This window comes from Argentina silus (genome assembly GCF_951799395.1).
Source record: "Argentina silus genome assembly, chromosome: 3".
NCBI classification, from domain to species: Eukaryota; Metazoa; Chordata; class Actinopteri; order Argentiniformes; family Argentinidae; genus Argentina; species Argentina silus.
This window is the reverse complement of record NC_139657.1, coordinates 14,381,109-14,402,017: the sequence shown is the minus strand read 5'-3', so window position 1 is coordinate 14,402,017 and position 20,909 is coordinate 14,381,109. Positions and strand designations below refer to the sequence as shown.

The 20,909-nt window shown below is 43.1% G+C and overlaps 2 protein-coding genes across 2 annotated transcripts; one reads left to right on the top strand and one right to left on the bottom strand.

Annotated features, from left to right (window-relative positions):
• Nucleotides 1-1,361: 1,361 nt before the first annotated feature.
• On the top strand, nucleotides 1,362-14,991 carry rassf8a (Ras association domain family member 8a). Its single transcript, XM_083666966.1, has 6 exons — nucleotides 1,362-1,647; nucleotides 8,422-8,635; nucleotides 9,474-10,282; nucleotides 10,469-10,666; nucleotides 10,914-11,061; nucleotides 12,488-14,991. The coding sequence occupies exons 2-6, from the start codon at nucleotides 8,533-8,535 to the stop codon at nucleotides 12,607-12,609; spliced, it is 1,380 nt and encodes a 459-aa protein (XP_083523092.1). The 5' UTR covers nucleotides 1,362-1,647; nucleotides 8,422-8,532; the 3' UTR covers nucleotides 12,610-14,991.
• Nucleotides 14,992-17,263: 2,272 nt separating this feature from the next.
• On the bottom strand, nucleotides 17,264-20,886 carry bhlhe41 (basic helix-loop-helix family, member e41). The gene is made up of 5 exons (XM_083666643.1): nucleotides 20,758-20,886; nucleotides 20,584-20,647; nucleotides 20,308-20,415; nucleotides 20,081-20,192; nucleotides 17,264-19,918 (listed from the first exon to the last, which is right to left on the bottom strand). The coding sequence occupies exons 1-5, from the start codon at nucleotides 20,817-20,819 to the stop codon at nucleotides 18,978-18,980; spliced, it is 1,287 nt and encodes a 428-aa protein (XP_083522769.1). The 5' UTR covers nucleotides 20,820-20,886; the 3' UTR covers nucleotides 17,264-18,977.
• Between the last annotated feature and the right edge of the window lie 23 nt (nucleotides 20,887-20,909).

The window sequence follows — 20,909 nt, the reverse complement described above, 5'->3', positions numbered from 1 at the left end:
TGTAAGTTGCTTTGGATAAAAGCGTCAGCTAAATGGTATGTATAACTCTACCTCATGCTTTTGATAACTAGTAAGTCATCTATTGATCCAGAAAAGTCAGTCATGCACATTTGTTGTTTCCTTCACTCACCTAGCGTACAGCTTGGCATAGGTGTTATTGCATACAATTGTAATTAACATAAATATATATAAATCTATATATTTTACAATGTTATAAGATTATCTGTACAAAATAAGCATATTCTCTTCCGCAATCAACTAAAGTGTCAATCATTTTCTATCAAAACAGAAATGTGCTCATCTAGTGTCAGATAGAACCTTATGAAACTGAACTGAAATAGAATTTTCAGAACTATAAGGTTCTATCTACACTTGTACCCCCCTAAAAGTTCCCAATTTCAACTGTCCCAGGATTGTGATATTCTGCATTTAAAGTTCCCATTAGGGTGATGGAGTTAATGAGCTAGGCTATAAGAGTGGAATATACTATTTACTAACTAAGTTCTGAGATGTGAAATCTTTGATGCTCAATATCTCAGAACTATACTTCACACAGATATAACTTTATAGTTCTAAGCTCTTGAGATGTAGGTCGTATTTATAATGGTGAATCAATCAGTGATTTGATTGACCTGTAATACTGAAGCACCAATAGCCAGTTTCAGGAGCAGAGCAGCTAATCAAGGGGTAGGTTTGATTCAGGTACATTTAGTCAATACCTAGACATGTGATATCCTGAACACCAGGTAAGCCCACTGTATACCTGTTGACTATGATTCAAGCTTTTAATATTAAGATTAAACTTTACACAGGAATAATCTTAACACATTATCTTTAACTGTAGTCTTATAAAAGCGAATTCCAGGAGTAGCCTAATCTGGGTCAATAAAACCAGATGTTCCCAGACAGAAGTATGAAAACATTAATAAAGTTAATGCAGAATGAAGATGTGTGTATACTTGTTCTTGTAAATGTAAATAATTTGTATTAAGTAGTCACATTAATAATAATAAACATTTGGAATGCCTGTTGTCACTAAGCATAGCAAAAGGCTCTGTTATAAATCTGTTATAAATCATTGCATTGTATAATAATGCATCTTGATTAGTGTTAGTAGCCAAGTGTTTTCAAAAACAACCAATTTACGCACTAGTTAACCACTTTTTCCAAGACCTAGTGGTCACCATATGGTTCACATACACCAGACCGTCTATGAGCAGGCCTACTTCAGAACCCCAACTCCTCTAGGTAGGTATTCTTCGTCTACAAAGTGCATTGCAGCTTTAAAATAGTCCACAATGCCTTGCGGTGTCCCAGTTCCGATGCAACGTATTTACTAGCAAGAGTAATGAAATGGGGAGAGGGTAATTTTCCGCAGCTTTATTGGTCAGACCGCAAGGACTAGCGCATAGACAGCGCAGCGAGAAACTTTCAGACAACGGGCTCAACGCAGCTAATTTCCTCTTGATGCAGTTTTCTCTTTGCCGTTACTTTGTCGCAGTTCGTTGAAGTGATTTATTGGGTTGCGCTGAGAAAATGACACATTCGCAGATTCCATGCCACCACAGCATATATTTTTCTTAAACTTCAGTCCGGATAGAGAACAGTGAGCTGGACTGTTGTTCAATCGGCATCTACAAAACGAAGGTAAGATAGTGTTTGTAGTTTTCCCACTACAATGTTACAATGTTACTGCAATAATGTATCCCAGATGTAGGCTAAGGCTATAGTAATCTGTGATCGCACGGGCAGGGGTAACGGGAACGGACATTATTATCAGACTGCATAGTGGGACAGCTCCCATACAAAATCGCGATCAGTGTAGTATAACATTACACTTTCAAAACAAGAGACGAATGTTTTTAGAGCAACTAGGCTGACATTTTTTTTTATCTAGCTTGGTCTCTCTTACATCAATAAGATAGGCACGGTTTGGATTTCACACCTGAGAATAGGTGCATTAACGTAACGATTCATCTATTACATATTTAGGCTATTATTGATAAATCGTTGGTAATAATTAAACTATAATGTCTCATGATGTTTGTTAAACATGTAGCTGTTATTTTTCTATTTTTTATTCCATACTTATTTGCTTTTGATCGTGTATTCAAATCCTAATTCTTCTTAGAACATAATATAATAGGTTATATATAGGCATAATAGGCAATGGACTCTGAAGCTGAAGTTGATAAGTTTAGATTTCCACTTCCCTTGTCATGTGAGACAGAAACTACCTGTAGAGGGATTTACTATGATTGCAGAATATTGCCAATTTCTTTACCAATGTGCCCTCAGCATCTGAGTATATATTTTTAAGAGTAAAATTATGATTAGGCTAGATTTAGTTGCTAGTTGCTTTAGTTGTTTGGGAATGCATCCTGCATCCTGACAACACCTATAAAAGTGTAAAAACCTGGATCCCCTTTTCTTCAATTGAGAAGGTGTGGTAATCCCACAGCTGTGGTAAAGCATGTTTTCAATTACTGCTCTAAATGAGATGATGGGACTAACTGACTGACTGCCTGCCTGCCAGAGGATGCACAAACTAATGTCATGTCCAAACCTGTGGCCAGAAGCCCGGTCTGCTGCCCCAATCAGTGGTGCTGCTGTGGCCCTGCTCTACTGCAGGCTGGCACTTCAAAGCTGGCCCATGAATAGGGAGCATGGCAGGAGAACAAAGGCGGCCTTATTGCTAGCTAAACGTGCCGTCCAGATGTTCGGGACCCTGCCAGTGCTGACCTCCCGACTGGGGGGAGGCAGCCCACTCTGGAGTCTAATATAACATCCAGCTAGAGTTAGGCTCCAGTCAGAAGCTCCTTATGGAAAGCTTACAGGAGCTGAGGCAACTGTGGCGTGACTGAAGGAGGTTTTAATCCCATGTGAGGGGCGTTTTTCAAACTCCTCAGATCTTTGGATTGGAAGGGTAGTAGCCTAAATTCTTAATGCTTGGCTGCAATGCTGTGCTGACCTATGGTTTTTGGCCACTCATCATAGTGGTATTTCAGGTGCCCAACAACAAGGACTTATACAGGTTACACTGTTTACATATGCCTTGTACCAGTACCAGAGTAATTATCAGTAGAATATGATATGCAATTACACTGTAATTGGCTACTAATTTAGTACAGTAAATGTAGTTATGCGCTCAACCTTTTTATTGTATTGGGAAACAGAATAAGATGATGGTAGTAACAAGGTAATCACAAAGTTATACTCACCCTGTAATATTGTATGTGGAGTGTTTCTCTTTTGCTCTATGATGGTGCACACAAGGATCAAACAGAGCATGTTGTAAAGATCCATTTTAATCAGTCATTTGTGTGTAATTATCTTTATTGAAGGCAGTAGGTCTTGTCATTGTAGTGAGGCTAATGTAATTGAGGAACTGATTTGACCAAAGAGGATGCTGGCATTGAGCAGGAGGGACGCTTTTAGAGATTACACCACCACAGCTCTCCTGACATTCCTCCTTATTTGTTTTAGAATGTGTTTGAACTAAATGGTAGACAGAACTCAGCTCAGACTTATTTGATTTATCTTGATAATAAAATTCAGCAAAACATGAATTTATACTGCGATACAGTACAGAGTGGAAGCATGCTTGTTACAGCCAACACACATCTCATTGTACAGTCACCTGAGGTTGTCCTTTAACTGAGCAGCATCATTGTATATTCATGTTTAACAGAGCCCTGAGATCAGAGGATGTAGGGAACCATGGGTTCCTTATCTCTGTGTCATGGCCCATTGCATTCTCACCGGTGAGGAATGCACACTCTGGATGTTATCAGTTTCCACGGTACAGGATCAAGGCCCATCTCTGGCAAAAGCCTGTGCTTGCTCTGGAACAACCACACTTGACAGGGGGCATAGCATACAGGTCAGCCTGGCACTGGGCGCTGTGGAACTCTCCCCTCTCTAGCCCCCTCCCCACCCCCCAAGCCCCTCAGTGCTCAACCACTGGGGTTCCACATACCAGGCTGTTTTGCGTTATGGTATGCTGTAGCCACAAGGCGCCTGGGGCCCTAAGACTGCCCAGTGCTGTTGTATGAGGGCAGCAGCACTTCATGGCAAACAGGGGGATTTTTTCCCCAGCCAGCTCAGAGAGAGTCACCACCACAGTAAAAAAGTGCCTGTCTCTCGCTGTGCACAGAGATCCATTTCACAAGAGGCCTGCAACCAATTACGTTGGAGTGTATAAATTGCTAGTAATTTCATGTAGCCAGACAGGAAGTGCCATTTGAATTAAAGTTCATTTGGAAATAGGCAAGGCGATATTTAAGCACCAGAGCCCCTATCGCCAAACACTCTGTAAAAAAACTATTTCTCCGATTGTAGGGGAGGGGCCCTGGGTTAGGCAGTCATTAGGGGATAACATTTAGTATTGAGCTGTCTATGTGTTGAATCACTACTCTTAGACATCCAGTGCCTTAAGACCTCTCCCCATACCAAATTGTTTAATTGTGTTTCCCCATGCTGCACAATAGCCTGTAAATGGTCAGCGGAACAGAGGGGTAATAATGTCTATTCATGGAGGGAGCAGTTGCTGAGCATTACTGTTTTCCTGCTCGAATAGAGCTTTGTCCTTAACACAGTTCAGTGGTTTCCCAAGGGGTTTCACTTTCCCAAGGGGTTTCTCTCATGAGAGAAAATGTTCATTTCATATATTTCTGTTTGTCCCAGACTAATGAATACACCTTTTTCTCCTCAAATGGCCTTTTGTTAATGGAAATTCATGATATTCATACCATTTCACATGTCTAACATCTGGTCATGAGCACTCTAAATACATTAAGAGTTATAGGTAGGCTAGATGATAAGGAATAACATACACGTTCATGCATAGAATGCACATGGGATGTCCTTTTGCTAAGCAATCTAGTCATTATAGGCATTATGTCAATGAACACCAACCATACTTTAGCTGGCAGGGTCCCTGTGTGTGGGAGGAGGACCCAAAGGAACATATGGTGGGTTGTTTACAGCAGCAGTCAGTGGAAGTCCTGCCCCTGCCAATACACTGGGCTCCTGCAGGCCGGCCGGACCTTGGCTTGATAACAGCAGGAGCAGCTCAACCAGCAGCCTGGATCTCAGCAGACATATTGCTGCTGCTGTTGCTGCTGCTGCTCACACTGGTCAACACAGACTGCACCACAAGCCTCACTTACATGATGACATGAATTGTGAAACAGGGGCCTTGCGAAAACCATTGAATCATCATGAGTCATGTTAAAGTTGGGAGATGACTTTATATAGAATTCAGCTGTTCAGAAATGGAATGCTCTGGAATTTAAGCCCTCTCCCTCACGGAATGCTCTCTGGCATAGGAGTAGGAGCATCACAGGATCAGGCAATGGGCATCTCCCCAGGCTGGCAGTGTCAGGGCAGGGCAAAGGAGAGGAACTGGCAGTGCTGGAGATGGCCCTATGCCCTGTGCCACAGTGCTGGCACTAACCACTGTGTTGTTGGGCACCATCACTTACTTGTATATACATTCTGTAAAGGAGCTGTTGGTATTCCTGTCAATTGTGTTATGACTACTCTATGCCAAGGTTATAACACCTAAATAATAACTCCCTTTCCTAAGTCATATGATACCCAGCCCTCCAATGTGTGTTACAAAATGGTATTTAGAGATGACTGTAGGTTGTTTTTCTGTCTGGGATTTGTTTTTTTTGCACCATTATAAAACCACACTTTTTCTCTCTGACAACCTTGACCCATTTCAGTTTGCCAGTTTTACTTTAAACCTCAGACTTTATAGCCCGTACGTATGGAGAGGGGAAGTGTCCGTTAAGCCCTCAGGTTACCCCAAACAATCCCCCTGGACCTATTTGCCATGTACCCTCACTGGCCACTTTATTAGGTACACCTGTTCAACTGCTCGGTAACGCAAATATCTAATCAGCCAATCACATGGCAGAAACCTAATGCAACCCAATGCACATACATGGTCAAGACGACCTGCTAAAGTTCAAACCAACCATCAGAATGGGGAAGAAAGGTGATTTAAGTCACTTTGAACGTGGCATGGTTGTTGGTGCCAGACGGGCTGGTCTGAGTATTTCAGAAACTGCTGATCTACTGGGATTTTCACGCACAACCATCTCTAGGGTTTACAGAGAAAATGTCTTGTTGATGCCAGAGGTCAGAGGAGAATGGCCAGACTGGTTTGAGATGATAGAAAGGCAACAGTAAGTCAAATAACCACTCATTACAACCAAGGTATGCAGAACACCATCTCTGAATGCACAACACGTCGAACCTTGAAGCAGATGGGCTACAGCAGCAGAAGACCACACCGGGTGCCACTCCTGTCAGCTAAGAACAGGAAACTGAGGCTACAATTCGCACAGGCTCACCAAAAAGGGGGTCCAACACGGTACTAGCAAGGTGTACCTAATAAAGTGGCCGGTGAGTGTATGTTCTGTATTTCAGGACCCATTCAGGCTCTTCTGTTCTTTTCACACTCAAAGGTTCAACAAAATGGTGACAGAGTTACGGGTCACTGCAGAAAAATCTCCCAGAGTCCCCTTTGTGTGAGACTCGCAGCCCATTTCCCTCCATCCCTCAGTGCTAGCTGCCATTTAAGGGCAATCTGGATGAAGGACAAAAGCACTTTCTAACCAGCTGTAAATATGCCAAGAATAGAGAGATCATCAGCTAGGCCAGAGACCAAGGTGACACACACACACACACACACTCACTCACTCACTCACTCACTCACTCACTCACTCACTCACTCACTCACTCACTCACTCACTCACTCACGCACGCACACATTCATGCAAACACAGATAGTGTATTCGTCGTCCCTCAGCCTGGCTCCTAAAAGAAGGATTGTTCTCTCAAAGGCAAGCTTTGGCCTCCAGTACTGTTTTAGTTGAACAGATTTTATCTTGCAGTGCTGTTTAGTGTTCCTCATCCTCCACTGTGTCTTGCAAAGCACTTTGCAGGAGGGCGGTACAACAACCGAGGCTATGGTAGATGACATTGAGAATGTGGAGAGGGAATATGGGGGGGGGGGGGGGGGTGAAGGGAGGGCAGAAGGATCTCTTACTTCAGCAGTGCAGTGTGAAGGTCAAGCCCATAGGGGGCATTGCAGCTTTGGACAGAGGCCATTCATGCACTCTCTCTCAATAGACTCTCCTTGAAAAGCCGGGCTGGTTTTTCCATAGATGTCCTAATGTGATCTGATGTGATTTTCGCAATTCCATACTGACCTTTTATTCTGTACTCCATTGTGTGGCAAGAATATAGGATGCACTGTGTGTTTCAGGGCTGGACAGACTAGACCAAGGCCATGCTTCTTTTCCATAGAGCAGCCATGGACACAAAAGCAGTCTTGTTCATTATCATCAAACAAGCTTGCTTGGGAAATGAATCAAAGTCAAAATGAATATGAGAAAAAAGAGGGCTAGTGACAATGCTGGTACAGTAGTGCATGTCCTTGATTTGCTAGATTGAACCGATTATTTGGTCTTAACCTTGTCTTTCATAGCACCACTACAGCAAAGAAGCTATTTTGAATCTTTTACACATGAAGCATACCCAAAAAAACAATGATAGTCCACGCCATATGTTATCCATCAAACTGAACCAGCCTCACCAGACAAACATACACTTTTCCTTTTTTAACAGATTGTGTACATCTGTTCCGTATTTCCTTCGTGGCCTTAAAGGGCTCTATGTGTATATATGTGGACAATATAACGTCTCACTTTCCTTTGGATCTCTGAAAAGTTGCCACACATCTGCGACATAATATGAGAACCTCGGAATGGAGTCAAGATCCTGCTCTCCTTTTCCTCTCTCCATTCCTCTTTTACGATCTCTCTTCCTGCTCTCCCCTCCTCTCTGTTTCACTCACTTTTCCTGCCTTCTCCCCCTCCGTTTCACTGACGCCATCTTCCTGATCTCTCCTCACTATTTCCTTGTGATTCACTGACAAAAGCAGGAACTTGGCTCATAGCATCTCTGCTGGCAGACGCTTCCTGGCCCCCATAAGGACATGTACCTATTCACAGAGATGGGAAATATGAGAAAAAACAAACAATGTCATGGCCAGCTGGTCCCAGTATGCCTGGCTGGACAGCTCATTCCCAACTGTTTGCACCGCCCTCCTTTTCCTCAACAGGCCCTAAAATAGTATCACAGATTTTTTGGGTCTGCTATTGTTTTCAGGCCATAGCTTATGATAAATGGACCTATCTCCCACACATGCGCTACCTGCCTCTTCACAGACTAAACAGACCACTGTTATGCATTTTTACCACGGAAGAAATCCGTTGACACGGTTCTTCAACAGATCCAGAGTCGACCAAACAAAGAACGCCTGTCCTCTCCATAGCGCATGCACTTCCTGACTCGGTCCTTCCTGTTTTGCCTTATGTTCTTTTGTTCCTCTCCTCTCCTCAGTGAAGTGGGCTGCCAGAGGGGTTGCAGCTGCCGCCCTGCACCGCTGGAGCTCTGAGGAATGACGGGGCCAACCCACCGCAGCCGGCCCCCTCGCACCTGACCTCAGCTAGCATGGAGCTTAAGGTCTGGGTGGACGGGGTCCAGAGGGTCGTCTGTGGGGTCACCGAGGCAACCACCTGCCAGGAAGTGGTCATCGCTCTGGCTCAGGCCATAGGTGAGTGATCAAAGGGAACTTGTTTTCACACTTGACACAGGGTTTAGGCTAAAAGGGTTTTGGGCTGTCTACTAATATTTTGAAATGTAGGGACATTATACAGTGTACTTTATTTACTGTAGTGCTGTTTGTCAACAGGCTGTGGGTTCTCATAACTACTTATACAGTGCTCAAGTACAGAAAGACAGAAACAGGGAAGAGGCTTACACACTGAGTGTTTGTTATCATGCATTGCAGCACTTGCTTGTATAATACAACGTTCAATCAAACTTCAATTAAAATCAAGGCTAGCCCAATACCAAACAGCTAGTCGCTAATATAGCTAGGCCTAATCAAATTCCCCTCGTGCCTACGCACGAACCTCCCGGTGGTTTACTGAGAGATAGAGATGGCCTTAGTCAGAGGCTGTTTTTAGCCCCCCAGTTTGAAGCAGAATCCCCCCGCCCCTCCCTCCTGTGGAGGGAGCAGACTGTATCGACATCACATCCCACAAAGCGTGGGGCAGAAGGAGGGGAAAGTCTGACTCATCCATCTCTCGCCAGGCAGGGAAAGCAGAACCACAGAAACCCCTCCTCCTCCCGCCTCTCCTAATTTCTATAGGGAAATATACTAATGCTTGAAGATAAGATTTGTATTCAATTTAACTCAGGACTTACAGTACCAGCATTGGTTTCACAAGAAAGTGTTTGTCTCTTAGTGTGCTTGGACTGCAACACAGAGATGGGATTCAATTCAAACATAAATTGTGTGTATCTGTCAAATATGTTATTATTATTTGTGTATATAAGTACAAGGGCTCACATGATTGTCATGTGTGATGCGTCTATGTTTTTCCCAGGGCGCACTGGGAGATACACACTGGTTGAGAAATGGCGGGACTCAGAGCGCCACCTGGCCCCCCATGAGAGCCCCGTGGCCTCACTGAACACCTGGGGCCAGTACGCTGGCGACGTCCAGCTGATCCTGCACCGCACTGGCCCCTCCCTGACTGAACGACCCCCCTCAGAGGGACCGCCTCTCCGCGGCCCAGAACGGGGCCTGCACCGGCAAAGCCTCCCGCCCCTCGCCAAGCTCCGCCACCCCAACGACCGCTCCCTCCGCCGCCGTGAGCCACGCCGCAAGTCCCTCACCTTCACCGGCGGGCCCCGGGGCCTGCGGGACATCCTGAGTGGAGGGAGGGTGGGGGAGGCGGAGGCCAAACGCCGGCTCCTCCTGGGGAGCGGTGGGAACCATCACCATGCTGCAGCAGCAGCTGGGTCAGTGTCTCCAGGGATGTGGGCCTGTCGCATGGAAGACCTAGTCAGACTGGTTGGGCTGCAGAGAGAAACTCTGGGGGTGCTGGAGAAGAGGCTGGAGGCCTACGAGACTGAGCTGCAGACATGCGGGGATGGACGAGGGGGTCGGGGGGGTGGAGGAGGTGGAGGAGGAGGAGGAGGGGATGGCGGAGGAGGACTGATGGAGGAGATCCTGAGGCTTGAGAGACGTCTGCGGAAGAACGAGGTGGAGATGGAGGAGGAGGAGTTCTGGTCCAGCGAGCTGCAGATTGAGCTGGAGAGCGAGAGGCAGCTGGAGGATAGGCTGCAGGAGCTCCGCGGGCGTCTACAGGGCTGCGAGGTGGAGCTGGGGGAGAGGATGGCCCTGGTGCAGGTATGGGGTGACCTCTAACCTCTCTGGTGTAGCTCTTAGAGCATTAGCTTTGTGTTATGATGATGAACATTGTTTGCACACTGTTATAGCTGTTAGTATTATAGCTGTTACTGTTCAAACTGTAAGCTGGTAAAATATATAGCCACCTCTTGATGGTATAAGACTAATTACTGTCCTGTCTGTCAGGGTGTGGAGGCGGGTCTGGAGGAGGAGAGGCTGCAGAGGGAGAGGCAGGAGACCCAGCGGGTCAGCGAGGCCGAGGCTCGGGCCCAGATGCTCAGGGCCAAGACTGAGCTGAAGTCCCAGGAGAGACAGGCCGTCCAGTTGGAGAGCAGCTGCAGAGCTGTGGATAGGTCACTGGGCCAGAGCGGGAAGAGATTGCAGGTGAGACACACACAGACACACACAGACACACACACACACACACACACACACACACATAGAGACACACACACACACACACACACACACACACACACACATAGAGACACACACACACACACACACACACACACACACACACATAGAGACACACACACACAGAGACACACACACACACACACACACAATAGCCAACATATGTGATACTGGTGATCAGATCCATTCTTCCCTCCGTGTATTTCCCTATCAGGACATGCAGCATGAGCTGGAGCAGCTGACCAAGGAACTGAGACAGGTCAACCTGCAGCAGTTCATCCAGCAGACAGGCACCAAGGTCACCGTCCTGCCAGCCGAACCTAGTGAGGACGAGGAGGGCACCCTCACCGGACAGTGCATAGGTATTCTACTCCGAAAAATGCATTACTGACCAGCCTATTTTTAAAGGGCATAGGTATTCTACCCCTAATACACTTGAACAGACCTACTGTATTCTTCGACAGGGCTTAGGTGATGTACTGCTGATGGGTCAATTAAGCATATCCACTAGCAGAGTGAAGGTATGCCACTCTGCACCAAGACAGGCACAACAACTTAATTACATAGACTCCTGTCGTTGACTCCTGGACAGGAGACATGTCAGTGGATGATTGTTTTGCCTTGACAGCCATTCAAGTGACATGTGATGTGACTGTTCTTGTTTTGTTTTGGGGGGTTTTTCAAATAAAAACATAACATCTTTCCCAAGTCACTCAGTTCTACCAAAGCTCTTATACAGAGTTATTCTTTCTACCTGATGTCTCTCAGCCTGCTGAGAGAGGATGACTCAGCTCAGCGAGAGAGAGAGAGAGAGAGAGAGAGAGAGAGAGAGAGAGAGAGAGAGAGAGAGAGAGAGAGAGAGAGAGAGAGAGAGAGAGAGAGAGAGAGAGAGAGAGAGAGAGAGAGAGAGAGAGAGAGAGAGAATGTTTGTTCCACCCCCTCCGGTGGCACTTATGGTCTCCATGCCAACAGTAGCGACTGCCTGGATACGGCCGGGCCAGCGTCACTCAGTCACCTCAGTCACCTCAGTCACCTCAGCTCTCTGTCCATCATTCTCTCCCTCCATCACTTTCCCCCTCCATCTCATGCTCAGCAGTTTCTGTGATGGACTCAGTGGACCGTAACCCTGCCTGCCAAGGGGAGGCTGGCAGACAGAACAGGCAGAGCTAAGAGTACAGAGAACACTGAGAGCTGTCAGAATGGAATGGCGGCTGACAAAAGCAAACTATTCTAGATGCACCAGGTGGTCTTGGAAAAACCTTACATTTAGTTTCCTTATTCTAGCTACATTGTCTGATGTGTTCCGTATTAGAGACTGTAAAAACACTTGTGGTTTATATATTAAAACAGACTCTTTAATAATATCTCCACCACATCCACCTACAGTACGCAGCAGTGCACCTCGAAATCCCACCTCCCCCCACAGAGTTTTTCCAGACTGCTCTTCCAAATTGTTTTTTATGACTATGTATGACCATGTGCATAGCATTTCATCATAACAAAGACCGGGTTGCTCTTTCTATTAGACGTCGTGCTAATGGTTTTCCATTATGTAGTAAGTAATGGATTTAGTGTTCATGTCCTTCTAATAACCTAGCAGGACATGTGTGTTGAATCAGCAAGGGCCTTCATGTTTGGGCATTCAATTAATTAACTGCCCTGGGTGGAATTCTGCATGGCTCAACACTGACACCATGTGGACAGATATAGCAATAAGGGCCTGGCGTCCTGAAAAGTGGATTGAAGGTAGCATATCCACAACTAACTTATTCTCATCTCTCTTTTCAGATTTAGTTCCACTCACCGGCTCACTGAAGCGTCCAGTGTCCTCCCACCCGATGCCTGGTCACCTTCGGGTCCTGCACAGCCCACTGACCTCTGGCTTAAACCCAGAGGGGATCTATGTCTGAGGCACAAAGGGGAGGCATCTGTGTTCCCCTGCCATCTGGACCCAACACTCCCCTAAAGGACTCCAGTAGCACTCCCCTGTCCATACTTTGTTGTCTCATCCACACATCTGGACTGCATGTAGAGAGAATACACTTAGAGGCCACTGAGGACAAATGCAGCCACATATTAGGATGATGGCCCAAATGATGAAGGAAAGACATTTGGCCGCTGCCCGACTGCATGATGGGATGCTCGGACGGAGAGAGACAGAGATAATTGAAAAAGATAACAGAAACAGACTGCAGCATCTTGTGTCACAGCATGGGTGGTTGTCTCTGGAAACCATCGGACAAAAAGAGATACATCATCATTATCATCCCTTTAAAGCATATCAGATGACGGTACTTTTATTTTCACTCCAATGAACACAGTGGAATAATCGTTACTGTCTCATCCATAATATCAACAAACAGTAATATACTAACTATAGTATTTTTAAGAGTTCTTGCATTTTGAAAGATATCCCTCTTAACTGAAAATCTTGCTGTTGAAATCTGTGAACTATATCTTTCAAGAGTTAAGTGATTCTGTGGTAAATAATTGTATTTTATCCAGTGTATTGATTGATGTAGCCTATGAACTGCGTTGAAGGATTGAAGATGAAGTTGCTGTGTCTGAGGCATTTTACTGCATATCAAAACATTCAGCCTTCTCTCACCAACACACAACACAACCAGTGCTTAAGAATGTTGTTACTGAAGAAAATATAGATGGTATGAACTGTTACTGTTCATTTCTGTCCAAAAATGCTGATATGAATTATTGAAATTATATCATACGGAAATGGTATCAAGAGAAAGTTTTCTCACAATTCACATTTATTTCCATTGCTGGCAAAGAAGCAGCATTCTCTTCTTTATACACATGCAGAATGCTGTAAACAGTGCCGGCTCAACAACCCCCCCCCCCCACACACACACACACACCCACAACTGTGGCTGTTTTTTTCTCAAAAATAATGTCAAATGGCAATAATAACAACAAGACATCATAGGAATAATAGGCCTACAATATAGACATTTAAATAAATAAATACAAATTATAGAATAAAAATAATATAAAGGGCTGGCCTATTAAAAGCAAGGCTAAAGGTTGTTTTTTAAGAGAGCCTAATGTTTGTTTTTAATAGGTGAATTGCTCATGTACATTTATCCCGGAATTATAATTTTTTCACTCTGGGCCCCCAAGCAGTCAGGAGTCCTAAGCGCAGCACATAGTCCACACATACTGTAGAGAGAGACGGTACTGGTTGTAAATGTAGCAGTATCTAATGCATAATGAACCAACAGTGTTATATTAGTTTTCTCTTTTATCTTGTGTTTGACATATGACTGTGTTACTTTGCCAAAATGTTCATGCTTATTCGTCTGTAGAGACATGATGGGGGGCCAAAGATGAAAGGGTCTTATTGCATGTTTTGTTGTACAAATAGCCATACCTACATTCTTATTAGCAGCTAGATGACAGTAAATCCAATTTCTGTTAAATCCCATTCCCTAGAGGGGGTAGTTCAACTCAGTAGTCAAATATGTAACACCACTGACTTACGGTAGTTATACCTACATTTTTGAATGTGAGGGAAAATCAGAAAATAAGCCCCATTTTAGTTTTGTTTAATGATTAGTATAAAAGGGGCTTATTGTAATAATATTGTACACAGGTGTACAAACCCTGTGTACCTAAAACACTTGTGTTTTGTTTTCATAAATGTATGGATTACTGTTACATAGCTGCTGATAAGTTATTATCAAGTGCCTTATATTCATGCTTATGTACGCTACATACTGTATAGAAGTATGGTAAAGCTTTATCAGAATCATTCAGACAATGTGCCTGCTCTGTTTAATGCGCTGATAAGACGTTGATGGATTAAACAGGTGGTTTAACCTTTATTTCTGATATATGTGATGACCGCCAATATAGATACAATTACTTAATCATATATTTTACCCAAGGCAATGCAGTAGGGTTAGGGTTAGGGTTAGGGTTAGGGTTAGGGTTAGGGTTAGGGTTATCAATGCAGTAGGCTGTATAGCTGTAAGAAACCACTTGTATTGTGATTTTCACATTGAGGTGAAAGGTTGCTTTGGTCTGTGTTTACAAAAATGATGTCCTGTGCACTTCCTATGAAAAAACAACAATATGTACATACATACATACATAAATACGTACATACATACATAAATACGTACATACATACATACATACATACATACATACATCTATACAGTACACAATGTTTTTTTCTGCCTTAATATACAGCAAATCTTTGAGAGATGTATGGCTAAAACTGGCTGCTGATGTGACATGGATTGCATGATTAAATAAAACAATTGATAAATTCTTTTGTCGTGTTATATATCCAAAGTGTTGGTTCATGTTATATTTCCTAACATTTGAAACTGCATTGGGCTGGCCAAAGAGATCTCTGGAGAAGGTGGTAAGAACAAACTCTGATAGTAGCTATTGTAGTACAGCATAGTACTGGTTGGGTTGTAGCTATTGTAGTACAGCATAGTACTGGTTGTAGCTATTGTAGTACAGCATATTACTGGTTGTAGCTATTGTAGTACAGCATAGTACTGGTTGTAGCTATTGTAGTACAGCATAGTACTGGTTGTAGCTATTGTAGTACAGCATACTACTGGTTGTAGCTATTGTAGTACAGCATAGTACTGGTTGTAGCTATTGTCGTACAGCATATTGACAGCAGACCTGGGTTCAAATAGAATTAGAAATAATTTGAAACACTGTTGATTGAGTTAGCCTGGAGACAATGGAATAGTCCCAAAGGTGCATCTGGCACTACAGGCAGGCTCAAGAAAAGTATTCTAAAAATGTTAAATACTATGTTGGCAACAGTTTCACCACTAGATGCCACCAAACGTCAACTAATCTCAGAGGCATGGCTATACAATTATTGTCTGTATGGCTGTATGTATGTTTGAATGTCTCTTGAGTAATGATAACATGGGGAATGGGAAACATTGTGGAGATTGCTATATTAATTATCATCAGTGTCATGACAATTCCTCAGGCTACATTGAAGTTCATTCTGGTTCTGAAGTTAACACTGGATTAACTTGGTTAGAACTATGCATTAAAACATAATACTGCTGAGTAACTTATTCATTTATCTTTTTTCCTTGGACTCTTATTATTTATAATCTGCATACTGATGGTAAGACATCTTATTAAAAACCCTAAAGCAAAGTTGAAGAAAGCAGAGTGTTTTCTGAGCAGGCTGTGCCAATGCTGCTGCTGAGAATATGTGAAGAGACTATTCTCCATTACTATGCAGGGCATTTTGTGATGCAGGGGAAACCCCGAGGCAGTGTCTGTGCTTCAGTGACCTTGACAGAAATAGAAGTTAGATCTTACTGGAATTCAGCTCCTTAGTCATCAAAATAGCGGAACTAATTTTTAATTTAATACCACTTGCACTGAGGTTGCACTGCATTTCATAATACTGAAAGTTGCATAATTGCATACATACAAACAAATGTATAATTATGTATGTGTTGACAATACCCAAGTTATTTAGATATCAAGTCAGATATTCAACTACGTGTGGAAACAACAGACAGTACTGGGACTGAGGCTGATTTTCAAAACACCAAAACACAAAACACACAAATTGGGGGAAAAGTCCCCCTGTTTTGCACCAGCCTGTGCAGAGTGAGTGTAAGAACTTCATCATTCTCTTATCACATGACACTGGCTTTAAGCCTTAGCTTACTGTACATTCCTGGTTAGAAGCCTATTACAGTAAGGGAACAAAGGGTTGGTCAATAGTGTGACTAAAGTCAAATAAGTAGTAGTATAATGTCCTGCATTGTCAAGACAAATTCTGGATACTAGTGCAATCTAAAGCGTTAGGGTACAATGCATTTTACCCTTGTTACTGTAATTCAATGTGTTTACCTGTATCTGTCCCGATAGGAATGTAAGTAAGGCTGAATAGATAATGAATAGATAATGTCTGCAAATCAATGAGCCTGAAATATGCTCTGCATGCACATGGTCTCTATCAACTAAATCTGTACATATTTACAGTAATATGGGCCAAATCCATTTTGTGTTAAGGAGCTGTGCGTAAGTCTGTTGTAAATCTGCCCTCTCTGGCCACCGAGGCGAAATACAGCTCGATGTTTAACAACAATATCCTGCCTAATAAGAATATAACCCGCTGAAATGGACTTGCAGTGTTGGACATTAGCTGTTAGCTGTGTTTCTGCATACACACTCGATTTGAAGAGGCAGTCACCAGAGACAGAAAGCCACAAATCGGTGAGCCCACTCCCCTAGAACACCCCAGGCCAACTGTAAACAAACCTGTGTCGCCCCTAGTTACTCGATTTTAGAAAGTGCTTTTCAGGACCAAAACAGTGTTGGTAAATGAAATATTTCTTTCAAGGGATGTCATTCCCTGATCGCTACTGTTTAAACGTAGTCATTACAACCATTAGACAGCTTGAATGTTGACATATTGCACCTTTAAATAAATGATGAGACTTCAGAGTAGTTTTTGTTCAGATATTTATTTTACAACTTTCAGCAATAATTTAGAACAGCATGTGTAAAGCATTAACGAAATGTGCAACAGTTGCTCAGGTAAATCTTTAAAAAAAAAATCCATAGATTTCTTCTACAACATTGACATCAGACATATATTCCATATTATATTCACAAAACTATTTACACACACACATGCCACTTTTTATGACATTTGAAAACAGGAGATTTGAGGCAAGAGCAGCTGAACAGAAGCTAAAAAGGAATACAGGGTATGCTAAATAAAAAGCAAATTATCTCTTTCTATTCACTCGCACAAGGAACTCAAAACACATAATAAACATCACACTTGCAGGAATTAATCTCGTAGAAAAACAAACAAGGATTGTACAAATCCTAAAAGGACCTCGGTCAAAACAGTTGGTTGCAGGACCAATGTTTCCTCTGCGCCTACAGTATCCTAAATGCCAGTTTGTGTATGTGTTAGATGTGACACAGAGTGAAATGCTGTTTCAGTATCTATAGGATCTGGTCATTCAAACACATACACATACCATACAGTTCAAAGTAGGTGTTCTGCCCTCTAGTTTGGTGATTTCTAAGAAAATATAGCAGAAAATACAGTGAATGACTAAATAATTGTAAAGTGAGTGTTGGGAATTTCCAAAGGCAGAGAAAAGTGCACTTTACCTCTCAAAGAGTAAAGAACTATAACTTCTATCATCCTACATACAAACTTCCATAGCTAAGAAAAACACAGGTAGTTACATTCAATATCAAAGTTCTCTAAGGTGCTATCATAGTATCATTTTGCTGGAGGTACAGGTTACTTGCATCTCATTGTGTGCAGAGATGCCTATCAATTAGGGACATAATAGTCAGATATCCTGATGCTGGTCAAGCAGTCTCTCCATAAGAAGTGCTTTCCTTTTAACATGTCAAACATTATTAATATTTAAAAACGTTAGCAATACAGGGGGTGATTGAAAAAAAGGATAAATAGCCAAAACAAAACCAGATCTGTGAATGTGTTGGCATGGAGTAGAAGGGAGACAACAATGTCTACTCTCATAATTTCTCCAGATACAAATGTGTATGTAAGGTGAGAATTGAATGACACCATTCCTCTCCAAAGGAACATCTATCATCCATACATCGTTTCCCAATTACCCAGGGCGCAAATATGTGGTTGAGGTATGCAGGTAACTTTTGCAAGCACTTTATACATAGGCCCATTTAGTGCATTTGTACATGGAAATGAATCGTACATGGAAATGAAACAAACCATATCAAACAAGTTAATGATATACAGTCAAAGTCAGCAATAATGATAACCTTGGCAGAGGTCAGTTGCAACATACATCCAAAGTGACTAATATCTGATTGAGATAGATAAGATAAGCTGTTTATTCACCTCAGCGTTTTTTTTTTTGGCACTGATGTTGCCAGTTTTAAAGGTTGTATCAAATAAAACATTAACTCCAGCACAATATACCCTAGACATTAAAAAATAACAGACGTGTAGGTTGTTAGTGTCAATCATTGTCGATAATCATTCAGATTTATTTATCTAGCATGAAGTGCAAAAGGCACACACTGTCACAACTTTCCCCCGGCTCGCCAAGATACACCATAAATCCAACTGACTATCAATAAAAAATATATATAAATATGAAAATAATAACGTAAAAACAGACTGCTGTCGGAAAATGCTAAACAAGATAATATGCTGAATGCACATTTAATAAAGAAATACACAGATAAATTAGCTAGTTTTTACAAGCAAGATCATAAATTGCGAAATGCCATCTGTTTATGTACCATCATTTTCGTTCTCTGGGGACTGGTCCCTTATGTCATCATCATTCTCAGGACTTTCCTCCCTCTCAGGTGAGCCCGACTCAGCCTCGTTTGACGCGTCACTGTCGTGAGAGGGACAGTCCTTGGAGCGAGAGGAGCTACCGAATTCAGAGCTCTTCTCTGCAGACAAACTAGGGAAAGCAGCAGCTGCAGCAGCCGCGGCCGCAGCTGCCGATGCATGTGCCGGGAGCCCGGGGTATAGCCAGGGGAAGGGGGATGAGAGCGCCGCCGCGGCTGGGTACACGTACTTCTCTAGGTTACTTTTATCGAATAAAGGCATGTATGACGCTGCCGCTGAGGGGTTGATGAAGTAGAAAGGCATGCAAAAGGGAGTCTGCTGTCCTACGCCAGTTATTCCCATTAGAGAGTTCATAAAGGCCAGGTCAGGTCTGGTGGTCGCGTCTGCGCCTGCTGTGCCATTGCCAGCCCAGTTCATCTTTGGTTTTTTGGCAACCCGATCATCTCCAAACTCCTGCTTTATCTTTACTGCCTTGGGTCCTTGCTCTTTACTGTGGTCACATCCTTTCTCAAGTTTGCCATCGTTCTTTTCTGCCTCACCCCCGTATCCACTATCTGTGTCTGTGTCATTCTCGTTAAGCTCCCCGAGCTGGGTCCTCTGTATGACCGGCACACAGTTGGCTTGGCTGTCTGCTTTTTGGCCATTGCGCTCCTGTGCGTCTCCAGCGGATAGCTGATGCTGGAGCAGTGGTGCGCCAGGCTGAAACTGCGCCGAGACTTTGTGCAAGTGGCTGATGATCTGTGTGCACCTCTGCTCGCGAGCTGTCCAGTTCTCGAACTTGTTGAGATACTGCAGGACCTCTTTGGCACACGCTTGGAACCCCGAGTGGAACGCATCCAAATCAGCGTGAATGGACGATTTCATTGATCTATCCCCTGGAAAACATGCATGAAAAGAGTCAAAACCTATACACACATTTACCCATGTAAGACATTATGGAGGTGTCCCAAACGTACAGTCTATTCAGAATTATTCCCATGCGCTACAGCCCAATGTAAACTCAATAGCCGTTCAGATTCGAGGTGTATGCTATTTACCATTCTGCAAAGCGATAATCTTCTGGTGCTGTTGCTCAGTGACCGCGGTCAAAGCGTTTAAATGCTTCAACGTTAACTCCAGAACCACTGCTTTCTCCAAATGCCCAAGTGTCTGAGGAAAAAAAAACATTTGAAAAGTTTGATTACTCACTGTTTTAAAAACATAAAACAAAATATGAATCAATGTTAAACGTAAGCCTAATAACTTTAAGATGTATGGATCTTACCGTCAGTTTCAAGTGTTCGGGTAACAAATCCTTCAGCTGCCCGATACATTCATTGATTCTGTCTCTCCTCTTCTTCTCTATCAATCTGTGTGGTAACTTGTAGGCGTCCTGCTGACGATAAGATACAGTTTATGAAGACCACGAAACATGAGGCATATCCAGCAGTACAATTTTCACCACATGTGCCATAGAATCAAGATAGTGATAATGACTTGACATTTATCACGCACCAACACATCAAGCCAAAAACAGGACAAAAAACCGCGCGTAACCTACCTTGCCATCCTCACGCTTCATTCCTCTTTTCGATTTGCACATGTAGAGTGAAGAATATTCCACCCTGAAATTGATATAAAAAAGTCGGGTTAATTACATATAGTTATAACAAAAGGAAAACATCTGAGTTTGACAGCCCATAAAACCGAAAAAAAAAGTAATAATTAGGCCTACCCTAAGAAATCTGCGTGATCCATAAATTGTCTGTCCTGCAGACGCGGTATTCTTTCATCCATAATTTCTCTCCTCTTCGTATTCCTATTTGGCTTGGGAATGTTTGTTATTCCAAGACCAGCAAAAGGGTTGAGGGAGATGTTGCACGGTGA

Excerpts from the sequence above, each read along its gene's own strand:
- rassf8a (XM_083666966.1), top strand. The coding sequence starts at position 8,533 with ATGGAGCTTAAGGTCTGGGTGGACGGGGTCCAGAGGGTCGTCTGTGGG. Across the intron at positions 8,636-9,473 it reads CGCTCTGGCTCAGGCCATAG|GGCGCACTGGGAGATACACA; the intron begins GTGAGTGATCAA and ends TGTTTTTCCCAG. Across the intron at positions 10,667-10,913 it reads AGAGCGGGAAGAGATTGCAG|GACATGCAGCATGAGCTGGA; the intron begins GTGAGACACACA and ends TTTCCCTATCAG.
- bhlhe41 (XM_083666643.1), bottom strand. The coding sequence starts at position 20,819 with ATGGATGAAAGAATACCGCGTCTGCAGGACAGACAATTTATGGATCAC. Across the intron at positions 20,648-20,757 it reads GATCACGCAGATTTCTTAGG|GGTGGAATATTCTTCACTCT; the intron begins GTAGGCCTAATT and ends TATCAATTTCAG. Across the intron at positions 19,919-20,080 it reads GATTATCGCTTTGCAGAATG|GGGATAGATCAATGAAATCG; the intron begins GTAAATAGCATA and ends CATGTTTTCCAG.